General features: G+C 48.3%; 2 protein-coding genes across 2 annotated transcripts in view; both read left to right on the top strand.

The window, feature by feature from the left end:
- nox5 (NADPH oxidase, EF-hand calcium binding domain 5) overlaps positions 1-5,055 on the top strand; it is a 15,218-nt gene extending 10,163 nt beyond the window's left edge. The window contains exons 11-18 of the mRNA XM_079345628.1: positions 196-338; positions 448-642; positions 715-759; positions 845-969; positions 1,386-1,470; positions 1,557-1,656; positions 2,386-2,552; positions 4,630-5,055. Of these exons, the coding sequence (XP_079201754.1) occupies positions 196-338; positions 448-642; positions 715-759; positions 845-969; positions 1,386-1,470; positions 1,557-1,656; positions 2,386-2,552; positions 4,630-4,761 (992 nt within the window). The 3' untranslated portion in view covers positions 4,762-5,055. The remainder of the gene's footprint in view (positions 1-195; positions 339-447; positions 643-714; positions 760-844; positions 970-1,385; positions 1,471-1,556; positions 1,657-2,385; positions 2,553-4,629) is intronic.
- Positions 5,056-7,600: 2,545 nt separating this feature from the next.
- The window catches only part of LOC306825099 (activating molecule in BECN1-regulated autophagy protein 1B-like), a 16,758-nt gene continuing 11,858 nt past the window's right edge, over positions 7,601-12,500 (top strand). Inside the window, 5 exon segments of the mRNA XM_079345626.1 lie at positions 7,601-8,031; positions 10,506-10,711; positions 11,303-11,361; positions 11,443-11,626; positions 12,272-12,444. Of these exon segments, the coding sequence (XP_079201752.1) occupies positions 10,580-10,711; positions 11,303-11,361; positions 11,443-11,626; positions 12,272-12,444 (548 nt within the window). The 5' untranslated portion in view covers positions 7,601-8,031; positions 10,506-10,579.

Genomic DNA, 12,500 nt, shown 5'->3' with positions numbered 1-12,500 from the left:
GGGCCTAAGCCTCCTGACAAACCACGCCCAAAAAACAGCAGGCTGTAAACATGTTCATGTCTGCTGTAAAAACAGGCTGTTTGAATGGGTGTGTATGTGACTTCCTGTGCTGCTGCAGCCAGCCTCTAGTGGACACTCCAGGAACTGCAGGACGTCACACTGAGTCAGACTTGTGATGTGATGTTTGATCTTTAGATTCTTTGTGGCTTCACATCCGCTCGATGGGTCAGTGGACCAACCGCCTCTACGAATACTTCAGAGAGCCAGAGAGAGAGACGGGCCGCCCCAAACGACTCGCCACCAGCCTGAGGGACCGCCGCCAGCTGCTCAGAGCCCAGGTACACACACACACACACACACACACTCTCACACACACACACACACACTCTCTCACACACACACACACACACACTCTCACACACACACACCTGGTGTTTCCTCTCTCAGGAGGAGTTGTTCAGCTCGTCAGATGGGGGTGCTGTAGCTTCCAACGAGGACGATGCAGTCGAGCTGATGATGTACCGACAGAACGGATCCCTGTCAGACATGGCCCCGCCCCCGACCTCCATATCCCCCGGGTCAGCAGAGCTTCATGTGGAGCCGGGGCCGGCAGAGCGAGGAGAGGCTCCTCCAATCAGAGAGGTCAGGACGTGGACTCTTTTCAGGATCATTCAGTCATACAGAAACTTGTCTTCACTGTTTTCCACTCTGCAGGTTTCTGCCAAGCTCGGAGAGAATCACAGATTCTGCAACATCAAGGTGAGCAGCTCATCAGAGACAGACCCCTCCCCCCCTCTGAGTCAGGTCAGATACTCTCTGATCTGTGTGTTCTGTTTGGGCTCAGTGTTACGTGGATGGACCGTACGGGACCCCGACCCGGCAGATCTTTGCCTCTGAACACGCAGTCCTGATCGGAGCTGGCATCGGGATCACGCCGTTTGCCTCCATCCTGCAGAGCATCATGTACAGGTGAGAAGCTACAGGTCTGGGAGAACTACATCACCCAGCATGCCTCGGGCCGAGAGGAGGACGTAACCCTCTAGTTTCACCTCTGTGTCTGTTTTTTCACAGGAAGTGACCATATTTGGACAGGAAGGTGGAGCTTGAGATTCTAAAACTAAAGATGGCGATGATGTTCATTTAGCTAATTATGGTCCCAAAGAGACCAGAACACGGGGGACGAATTAGGGCGGGTCTACCTCTGATTGTCAAGTTGCTGCCATGGCAACCGTTCAGTCAGGCTGAACGTAGCCATGACACATGTGTCCTTCAGGAAAATCTCGTCTTACTCCTTAAAACCGAATGGCGATGGTGTGAGCCTCAAAGTCAAGGCTTCAGACGGGACACTAACTGATGGCCACGCCCACTTTTTTTTTGTCCTGTAGATACCGACAGAGGAAGCAGAACTGTCCCAGCTGTAACTACTCGTGGTGTGAAAACATCAAAGACAGTGAGATGAAGTTAAGAAAAGTAAGAGAGCACGGCATGTTGAGTTTGACCTGCTGACGTTTGAACTTTAACCATCTTAATCAGACGTCCTCCTGTGGACCCTGCAGGTCGACTTCATCTGGATAAACAGAGACCAGAAGTCCTTCGAGTGGTTCGTCAGCTTACTGACCAAACTGGAGATGGATCAGGCCGACGAGGAGCCGGAAGGTCAGAAACACTCAGTGACAGAGAAGCAGCTTTAAGAGGAGCTGGTCTCAGCCTGAGCCTATGAGCTTTATCAGAAAGGAACATTTTAAGAATTATTAAGAATAAAAGGACTCAGTTTGTAGACTCTACCTCCTGTAGTCCATTTAGAGACTGTAGGTACCAGCAGGTCTGATAACTGCAGACTCTACCTCCTGTAGTTTAGAGACTGTAGGTACCAGCAGGTCTGATAACTGCAGACTCTACCTCCTGTAGTCCATTTAGAGACTGTAGGTACCAGCAGGTCTGATAACTGCAGACTCTACCTCCTGTAGGACATTTAGAGACTGTAGGTACCAGCAGGTCTGATAACTGCAGACTCTACCACCTGTAGTTTAGAGACTGTAGGTACCAGCAGGTCTGATAACTGCAGACTCTACCTCCTGTAGTTTAGAGACTGTAGGTACCAGCAGGTCTGATAACTGCAGACTCTACCTCCTGTAGTTTAGAGACTGTAGGTACCAGCAGGTCTGATAACTGCAGACTCTACCTCCTGTAGTTTAGAGACTGTAGGTACCAGCAGGTCTGATAACTGCAGACTCTACCTCCTGTAGTTTAGAGACTGTAGGTACCAGCAGCTACAGAGTGTAATGGTTTAGTCTTTAGAATAAGTTGTCCATTAACATATTTGTAACAGATGAGAAGAGTGTTGCTCAGAAGCAGGGATAATAAACCCTCAGTGTTGTCTGTCAGGACGGTTTCTGGAGATGCACATGTACATGACGTCAGCGCTGAGCAAGAACGACATGAAGGCCATCGGCCTGCAGATGGCACTGGACCTGCTGGCCAAGAAGGAGAAGAGAGACTCCATCACAGGACTGAGGACCAGGACTCAGCCTGGCAGACCGGAGTGGGGGAAGGTGAGCCCATCTATAAGACTGATTGTTTATCATTATTAAAGATTCAGATCATATCGACTGATGAGCTTTAAGGCCACGTCGACCATCATACTTTGGAAAAGACTATTTATGTTTGTTTCAGGTGTTGTTGTTGTGTTTCAGGTGTTTTTGTTGTTGTTTCAGGTGTTGTTGTTTCAGGTGTTGTTGTTGTTGTTGTTTCAGGTGTTGTTGTTTCAGGTGTGTTCTTGTTGTTTCAGGTGTTGTTGTTGTTGTTGTTTCAGGTGTTGTTGTTGTTGTTTCAGGTGTGTTCTTGTTGTTTCAGGTGTTGTTGTTGTTTCAGGTATTCTTGTTGTTGTTTCAGGTATTGTTGTTGTTGTTTCAGGTGTTCTTGTTGTTGTTTCAGGTGTGTTGTTGTTGTTTCAGGTGTTCTTGTTGTTGTTTCAGGTGTTTCAGGTGTTGTTGTTGTTTCAGGTGTGTTCTTGTTGTTTCAGGTGTTGTTGTTGTTTCAGGTATTGTTGTTGTTGTTTCAGGTGTTGTTGTTTCAGGTGTTGTTGTTTCAGGTGTTGTTGTTTCAGGTGTTGTTGTTTCAGGTGTTGTTGTTTCAGGTGTTCTTGTTGTTGTTTCAGGTGTTTCAGGTGTTGTTGTTGTTTCAGGTGTGTTCTTGTTGTTTCAGGTGTTGTTGTTGTTTCAGGTATTGTTGTTGTTGTTTCAGGTGTTGTTGTTGTTTCAGGTGTGTTCTTGTTGTTTCAGGTGTTGTTCTTGTTGTTGTTTCAGGTGTTCTTGTTGTTGTTTCAGGTATTGTTGTTGTTGTTTCAGGTGTTGTTGTTGTTTCAGGTGTGTTCTTGTTGTTTCAGGTGTTGTTGTTGTTTCAGGTGTGTTCTTGTTGTTTCAGGTGTTCTTGTTGTTTCAGGTGTTCTTGTTGTTTCAGGTGTGTTCTTGTTGTTGTTTCAGGTGTTCTTGTTGTTGTTTCAGGTGTGTTCTTGTTGTTTCAGGTGTTCTTGTTGTTGTTTCAGGTGTTCTTGTTTCAGGTGTTGTTGTTGTTGTTGTCTCAGGTGTTCTTGTTGTTGTTTCAGGTATTGTTGTTGTTGTTTCAGGTGTTGTTGTTGTTTCAGGTGTTGTTGTTGTTTCAGGTGTTCTTGTTGTTTCAGGTGTTCTTGTTGTTGTTTCAGGTGTGTTCTTGTTGTTGTTTCAGGTGTGTTCTTGTTGTTTCAGGTGTTCTTGTTGTTGTTTCAGGTGTTCTTGTTTCAGGTGTTGTTGTTGTTGTTGTCTCAGGTGTTCTTGTTGTTGTTTCAGGTATTGTTGTTGTTGTTTCAGGTGTTGTTGTTGTTTCAGGTGTTGTTCTTGTTGTTGTTTCAGGTGTTCTTGTTGTTGTTTCAGGTGTTCTTGTTTCAGGTGTTGTTGTTGTTGTTGTTTCAGGTGTGTTTTTGTTGTTGTTTCAGGTGTTGTTGTTGTCTCAGGTGTTGTTGTTGTTTCAGGTGTTCTTGTTGTTGTTTCAGGTATTGTTGTTGTTGTTTCAGGTGTTGTTGTTGTTTCAGGTGTTCTTGTTGTTTCAGGTGTTCTTCTTGTTGTTTCAGGTGTTGTTGTTGTCTCAGGTGTTGTTGTTGTTGTTTCAGGTGTTGTTGTTTCAGGTGTTGTTGTTGTTGTCTTAGGTGTTCTTGTTGTTGTTTCAGGTATTGTTGTTTCAGGTGTTGTTGTTGTTGTTTCAGGTGTTGTTGTTGTTTCAGGTGTTGTTGTTTCAGGTGTTGTTGTTGTCTCAGGTGTTGTTGTTGTTGTTTCAGGTGTTGTTGTTTCAGATGTTGTTGTTGTTGTCTTAGGTGTTCTTGTTGTTGTTTCAGGTGTTCTTGTTGTTTCAGGTGTTGTTGTTCTTGTTTCAGGTGTTGTTGTTGTTTCAGGTGTTCTTGTTGTTGTTGTTGTTTCAGGTGTTGTTGTTGTCTCAGGTGTTGTTGTTCTTGTTTCAGGTGTTGTTGTTGTTTCAGGTGTTCTTGTTGTTGTTGTTGTTTCAGGTGTTGTTGTTGTCTCAGGTGTTGTTGTTGTTGTTTCAGGTGTTGTTGTCTCGGGTGTTGTTGTTGTTGTTTCAGGTGTTCTTGTTGTGTTTCAGGTTTTCCAGAAAGTGTCACAGGAGAACAAAGGTAAAGTTCACGTGTTTTACTGTGGCTCTCCGGCTCTGGCTAAAGTCATCAAGGGTCAGTGTGAACACTTCGGCTTCCACTTCTACAAAGAGAACTTCTGAGAACACACCTGCTGTGTGTGTGTGTGTGTGTGTGTGTGTGTGTGTGTGTGTGTGTGTGTGCGTGTGTGTGTGCGTGTGCATATGTCTTCCTGCCTATGTATTGTCGGGTGTTTAATCATAAACGTGTAACATGTTCTTATATGATTAGGCTTTGTAAAATGATGTAAATAACAGAACATTTGCTGTCTTGTTGCTTGTTAACATGACAGCCGACTTGTCCATATTTGATTGGACCAGAGAAGGTAGGCGGGGCTTTGAAGGCCGTTTTGGATGCCCCTGGGTTTGCCAGATATGAGAGCAGTTATCAGGTGAACAGGTGTTGCAGCGATGGATCTTGGCTTGTAGTTCGTGGAGCTGCTTCTTCAGATCTGCGTTCTGAAAGCAGAAAGAGTTCAGAGGTCAGAGGTCAGAGGTCAGATTCTCTACAGGAAGTTTAATGACCATGATGCTTCACTCTGATAGAAACATGACCAAATTTACCTGAGGGTCCTGCTTCATCTGGGCAACCAGTTTCTGCAGAACACAAGAGACCAGCATCAGAATCAGCACAGAGACACCTGCTGGTCACCGGCAGGAACTACAACCAGCACGAGACCCTAACCTGCATTTCTACATTCACAGAGCTCTGTGATCAGACATGAAACCTGCAGCAGCCAGTATGTCCACCTTCTAACTTTAGATTCTGCTCCTGAATGCTCTGGATCTGATTGGACCAGAGAAGGTAGGCGGGGCTTTGAAGGCCGTTTTGGACGCCCCTGGGTTTGCCAGATATGAGAGCAGTTATCAGGTGAACAGGTGTTGCAGTGATGGAAGCGGGCAGTGGAACTGCTTCAGATAGAAGTGATTGTACCCGAGCTAAAAAGCCTCTGCATGTTTCTAATAAGCTCCAGCAGCAGAAAGCTGCTCAAACTAGGATCAATGTTGGAGATGAAACATGGAGAGAGGTTAGAACGCAGAAAGCTTTACAGACCCATGCAGAGCTGGCTAAACACTGAAGCTACAGACCCATGCAGAGCTGGCTAAACACTGAAGCTACAGTGTCCACCACATGCAGAGCTGGCTAAACACTGAAGCTACAGTGTCCACCACATGCAGAGCTGGCTAAACACTGAAGCTACAGTGTGTCCACCACATGTAGAGCTGGCTAAACACTGAAGCTACAGAGTCCACCACATGCAGAGCTGGCTAAACACTGAAGCTACAGTGTCCACCACATGCAGAGCTGGCTAAACACTGAAGCTACAGTGTGTCCACCACATGTAGAGCTGGCTAAACACTGAAGCTACAGAGTCCACCACATGCAGAGCTGGCTAAACACTGAAGCTACAGTGTCCACCACATGCAGAGCTGGCTAAACACTGAAGCTACAGTGTCCACCACACGCAGAGCTGGCTAAACACTGAAGCTACAGTGTCCACCACACGCAGAGCTGGCTAAACACTGAAGCTGCAGTGTCCACCACACGCAGAGCTGGCTAAACACTGAAGCTACAGTGTCCACCACATGCAGAGCTGGCTAAACACTGAAGCTGCAGTGTCCACCACATGCAGAGCTGGCTAAACACTGAAGCTGCAGTGTCCACCACATGCAGAGCTGGCTAAACACTGAAGCTGCAGTGTCCACCACATGCTGACCTGTGTGAGAAGAGGGGGGAGACTGTGATGATTAGAGTTTAGACTGCAGTACATGTTTTAAACACTAGGGGGCATAGTTACAGACTGCTCTTTTAATTTAATGAAAAGTTAAATTCTTTGTAGTTAAAAATGTTTGTCTTCGTGGGACTTCACAGGCTCCATAATAATCTGAATTTAAATATTTTAATGTGATTTCTATGTGTAAAAATGATATTTTTATCTTTGTAAGTTCCTGATTTTTTACTCATAGTTTATGAGTTATTTAACATTTTCACCGTTAAGCACTGCTGGTTTATCTTTAAAGTGCTCTAAATGTCTAATTTCTGTTGAGAATAAACCTGCCAATAAATGTCTGATGGTCTCGTATTAAAGTGTCATTCTTTCATCACTTGGTAAAAACTTTAAATATTTATAGATATAAATAGTGTTTATCTGCTATCCTTCATGAAGTTAGAAGTTTCTTCCAGTGTTTGTAATCGATTACAGACGTATCGATGTTTACGTCGACGTGCTGCAGCAGGTGCACTTCTTCTCTTTCTTTCTTCTTCGTGGTTTTTCAGATCGTGTCTCAAACAAATGTAATCTATTATTTTCCGCTGTATTTATAACATATTCAGCAGACTGATCCCATCCTTGGGTTGCACGGGACATTTTGTGTTTTGGTGAATGGGGGTTGTGTTACGCTGCGTTCGAGTAGTTGTGATCGGCGCTCTGTTGCTGGGCCTAACTGTGTTGCCAGGTCCGCTTATTATAAGCGACTTTGAGCATTTTTCATGTAAAGTTGAGATAGATTTTAAAGTGTATTTTCTGAAGACAGGACAGGAGACCACACCAGGAGTTTATAAAGGGACATTTCAAACTGTGTGGTTTATTTAAATGAAGGTTTAAAAGGAAAAAAGCCTGATCAATTTTTACCAGTTTATGATATAAAAAAAAGAAGATTTAATTTATTTATTAACTCATCATTACTCAGTCGTTGTTGCTAGTTTTTTTTTAACTGTATTTAGAGTTAAAAAAAGACGTGTTGGTCGTCTACAGCAAGGGCTCATGAGCTATTGGTAGCTCGCCAAGCAAATCCAAGAAAATTAAAAAAAGAAAGAAAATACAAAGAATCAACCTCATGCATAAAGAAAACCTGACTCATAGAAAACGGTATCTTCTTACTACAACTCTAGATCTATCTAACAGGATTACAATGCTCATGTTGTTGTTCATCTTTAATGTTGTTGTTGTGTAGATGCAGAGCCCGGCTCTGTATGATCATACCTGCTCAATGGTTCTGGTTCTGATCCGTTTGGACCCCTTCATCCTTCAGTCTGTTTGTTTGAACGGTTTGCTTGTTTCTCTCTTGAGATCTGGCAACCCGAGCTGCTAGCTAGTTACGCAGTAGCATTATCGCGTCGGGCAGCTAGTGAAACATCTGACCAAAGCCTTAAAAACCTGATAAAACCTTTTATTTCACCTCAATGTGAGAACATGAATGTTGTCCTTTGAGTTCAGTGGACTCTGCTCGGGTGAAATAAACGTTAAAGACGGATGTTACCGGACATTTGTTTCACATTTTCTGCGTCTGACCGAACGAGCTAACCGAAGCTAGCCTGTTAGCCTGTGATGGAGAGTGATTTGATAAATGAAGGTAGGCCAGCTCGATGTTATTCTTTTATTTGATTTCTGTTTGGCTCAAATCAAACACGTATTTTGCATGTATGATTTAAATGTCTTTAACACTCTAATTAACGCGATATATCCTGTTTTACACCGTTAGCATATCCGGAGTAAGCTAATGCTAATGTAGCTCTTTAGGTGAGCCTGCCCAGGGACTGTTTTTAATAAAAGATCATTTTAACTTTAATCATTTAAATCGTTTTAACTTCAAACCATTTCAACTTTAAACCATTTCAACTTCCAGTCATTTAAACGTTAATCATGTTAATTGTCTGAAGTAAAATAATTTGAATCACTTCCATCACTTTAACAGACATGAAACACAGAAGAGACACTGTGGACTTCAGATGAATTAAACAGTGAACGTGGTTAGATTCATGTTTTAGTGTTTCACTGTGTAAATCATCTTTACTGTTTAAGCTTCATGTTTCTAAAGAATCTCTGACAAACTGTTCTGTGATTATTTACTGAATATTTCATGCCAAGTGAAAACGACACATTTTACTTTTAAAGTAGAAAATAAAAACCGTCAGTTTCTCTGCAGTGTCACATTTGACTTGTTTTTGTCCTCTGTCGTCTTCCCTAAAAACCAAATGTGTCCAACACCACGGACGCTGCCTCCATGTCACGGATTGGACGGGTTGTCACTTGACTCCGCCCTGATGACGTGGGTTCGAGGTTCTGAACGTTGGTTTGGATTAATCAGCGTGAATACTGTTTGTAAGCGGGCCGTTTGTTTACGTCTTCTTCTGCAAAGATGTTCACACGTGTACGCTCCTGTCAGCCCGAGCATCCAATGAGCGCTCACGCCTGATCCACGCCAACCTGCGGCCACGTCTGTGTTTCTGTATCTGAAGGATCCACAGTGGACGCCTCCTGCAGCGAGCTGCTCTTATTGGTCAGAACATGCAGCAGCTCCAGGCCAGTTTAAAGAGAGCGGCGTGCAGCGGGGAGTCCGCTGACACACGGGAACTTCTGCTGATGTTATACCTTTACATGTTGGTGTCTGCTGGGCCACGCTGCCCCGTGGCGTGCACGCTGCCCTGTGGCGTGCACGCTGTCCCGTGGCGTGCACGTTTCTGCCCGTCACTGACAGATGGCGCTCGTGGGCCTGATACTGTCTGCGGGGCGCGCGCTCTACGCAGATCTTTCTAGTGCAGATTTTACAAACGGTTCTGTTTTTTCATTTGGCTGAAATGGTCCCAAAGGGGCGGAGTTACGCCCACTCAAGCGCCAGTGCAGTTGAGGTCACATGGCGTTTTAGCATTGGGGAAGCACGGGACAGCGGGAGCTCCACATACACACACATTCAGACATGCACACACACACAGCGCCGCTCTCCCATCTCTCTTCTGTAACGCCTCTCTTGGGGGGGGGGGGGGGGGGAGCGGTGAGAGCCCTGCAGCTGGGATCAGGGACCGGTCCTCGTTAAACCCGGGAGCAGGGCCGCACTCAGAGAGTATAAGGCTGCTCGACCAATCACAGCCTCTAGATGCAGGGGACTTGTGGTGGGTCCAGGTGGATGCAGGGGACTTGTGGTGGGTCCAGGTGGATGCAGGGGACTTGTGGTGGGTCCAGGTGGATGCAGGGGACTTGTGGTGGGTCCAGGTGGATGCAGGGGACTTGTGGTGGGCCCAGGTGGATGCAGGGGACTTGTGGTGGGCCCAGGTGGATGCAGGGGACTTGTGGTGGGTCCAGGTGGATGCAGGGGACTTGTGGTGGGTCCAGGTGGATGCAGGGGACTTGTGGTGGGTCCAGGTGGATGCAGGGGACTTGTGGTGGGTCCAGGTGGATGCAGGGGACTTGTGGTGGGTCCAGGTGGATGCAGGGGACTTGTGGTGGGTCCAGGTGGATGCAGGGGACTTGTGGTGGGCCCAGGTGGATGCAGGGGACTTGTGGTGGGTCCAGGTGGATGCAGGGGACTTGTGGTGGGTCCAGGTGGATGCAGGGGACTTGTGGTGGGTCCAGGTGGATGCAGGGGACTTGTGGTGGGTCCAGGTGGATGCAGGGGACTTGTGGTGGGCCCAGGTGGATGCAGGGGACTTGTGGTGGGTCCAGGTGGATGCAGGGGACTTGTGGTGGGCCCAGGTGGATGCAGGGGACTTGTGGTGGGTCCAGGTGGATGCAGGGGACTTGTGGTGGGTCCAGGTGGATCCTGGTCTGCAGATGGATTATGTGACAGTGTATCAGAGAGCTGCTCTGCCTGTGCGTGGGTTCAGATCTGATCTTTGCTGCTTTGCATGCTGGGAAATCTGGCAGCAGCCTGACGGAGGGAATGATCCGAAACTGTGAGCAAAAAAACAGAGCACAGACAGTAACCATGGTAACTGTCTGTCAATCAACCATGCCCCGCCCCCTCTCTTCTTTGACATGTGTCAGTAAAGCAGGATAAATAGTCCGTACAGCGCCCTCTGCTGGTGACACCGTCTCCCTCTGACCCCGCAGCTTAGACTCTACATGGCGACGGACGGGCCTCAGCGGGAGTGAGCAGCCAATCAGAGCGGTCCATTGGGAGCAAGATGGCGTCCCGTCACAGGAACTCTGTGCGGATCCTGTGTAGCCGGGAGCGCGGCGCCCAGACGCTGGGCTCGCAGAGGCTGCTGCAGCTGCTGGTGGAGGAGAAGGTCCGCTGGATGAAGTGGCAGAGTCAGGTGAGTCCAGGTCTGAGTCCAGGTCTGAGTCCAGGTCTGAGTCCAGGTCTGAGTCCCGGTCTGAGACCAGGTCTGAGTCCAGGTCTGAATCCAGGTCCGAGCCCCGGTCTGAGACCAGGTCCGAGCCCCGGTCTGAGACCCGGTCTGAGACCAGGTCTGAGTCACGGTCCGAGCCCAGGTCTGAGTCACGGTCTGAGTCACGGTCCGAGCCCCGGTCTGAGTCCAGGTCCGAGCCCAGGTCTGAGTCACGGTCTGAGCCCCGGTCTGAGACCAGGTCTGAGACCAGGTCTGAGACCAGGTCTGAGCCCCGGTCTGAGCCCCGGTCTGAGACCAGGTCTGAGCCCCGGTCTGAGCCCCGGTCTGAGCCCCGGTCTGAGCCCCGGTCTGAGTCCAGGTCTGAGCCCCGGTCTGAGCCCCGGTCTGAGACCAGGTCTGAGCCCCGGTCTGAGCCCCGGTCTGAGCCCCGGTCTGAGCCCCGGTCTGAGACCAGGTCTGAGCCCCGGTCTGAGACCAGGTCTGAGACCAGGTCTGAGCCCCGGTCTGAGCCCCGGTCTGAGTACACTGCATCACCTGCATCTCTCTCTCTCACAGAAAGTGGAGTTACCGGACAGCCCTCGCTCCACCTTCCTGCTGGCGTTCAGCCCCGACAGGTGAGAGACTCCGCCCACAGCGGCGCTCAGCTGTAGCGTGAAGGGTAAGGATGGATCTGACGAGCTGTGCTCTCCTCACAGGACCCTCATGGCTTCCACACACGTCAACCACAACATTTACATCACGGAGGTGAAGACTGGAAAGTGCCTACATTCCCTCGTGGGCCACCGTAGGACGCCGTGGTGTGTGACCTTTCACCCCACCATCCCCGGCCTGGTGGCCTCCGGGTGCCTTGACGGCGAAGTTCGAATCTGGGACCTCCATGTGAGTGTGCAGATAAACAGAGAGGATCCTGGGAGCGTGCTGATTGGTCGGCCCGCAGTGATGATCTGTGTGTGTGTGTGTGTGTGTGTGTGTGTGTGTGTGTGTGTCTCTGTGTGTGTGTGTGTCTCTGTGTGTGTGTGTGTCTCTGTGTGTGTGTGTGTCTCTGTGTGTGTGTGTGTGTGTCTCTGTGTGTGTGTGTGTGTGTGTGTGTGTGTGTGTCTCTGTGTGTGTGTGTGTGTGTGTGTCTCTGTGTGTGTGTGTGTGTGTGTGTGTGTGTGTCTCTGTGTGTGTGTCTCTGTGTGTGTGTGTGTGTGTGTGTGTGTGTGTGTGTGTGTGTGTGTGTGTGTGTGTGTCTCTGTGTGTGTGTGTGTGTGTGTGTGTGTGTGTGTCTCTGTGTGTGTGTGTGTGTGTGTCTCTGTGTGTGTGTGTGTCTCTGTGTGTGTGTGTGTGTGTGTGTGTGTGTCTCTGTGTGTGTGTGTGTGTGTGTGTGTGTCTCTGTGTGTGTGTGTGTGTGTGTGTGTCTCTGTGTGTGTGTGTCTCTGTGTGTGTGTGTGTGTGTGTGTGTGTGTGTGTGTGTGTGTGTGTGTGTGTCTCTGTGTGTGTGTGTGTGTGTGTGTGTGTGTGTGTGTGTGTGTGTGTGTGCAGGGCGGCAGTGAGAGCTGGTTCACGGAGAGTAACGTGGCCATCGCCTCGCTGGCGTTCCACCCGACGGCTCAGCTGCTCCTCATCGCCACCAACAACGAGCTGCACTTCTGGGACTGGAGCCGGCCGGAGCCCTTCGCCGTGGTCAAGACGGGCAGCGACACCGAGAGAGTCCGGTGAGTGAACCGGGGGACGCCGTGGTCAAACTCTCTTCCTGTCCACAAATCGACGA

The sequence above is a fragment of the Symphodus melops genome (assembly GCF_947650265.1).
Source record: "Symphodus melops genome assembly, chromosome: 6".
NCBI classification, from domain to species: domain Eukaryota; kingdom Metazoa; phylum Chordata; class Actinopteri; order Labriformes; family Labridae; genus Symphodus; species Symphodus melops.
This window is presented reverse-complemented; position numbering and strand designations above follow the sequence as displayed.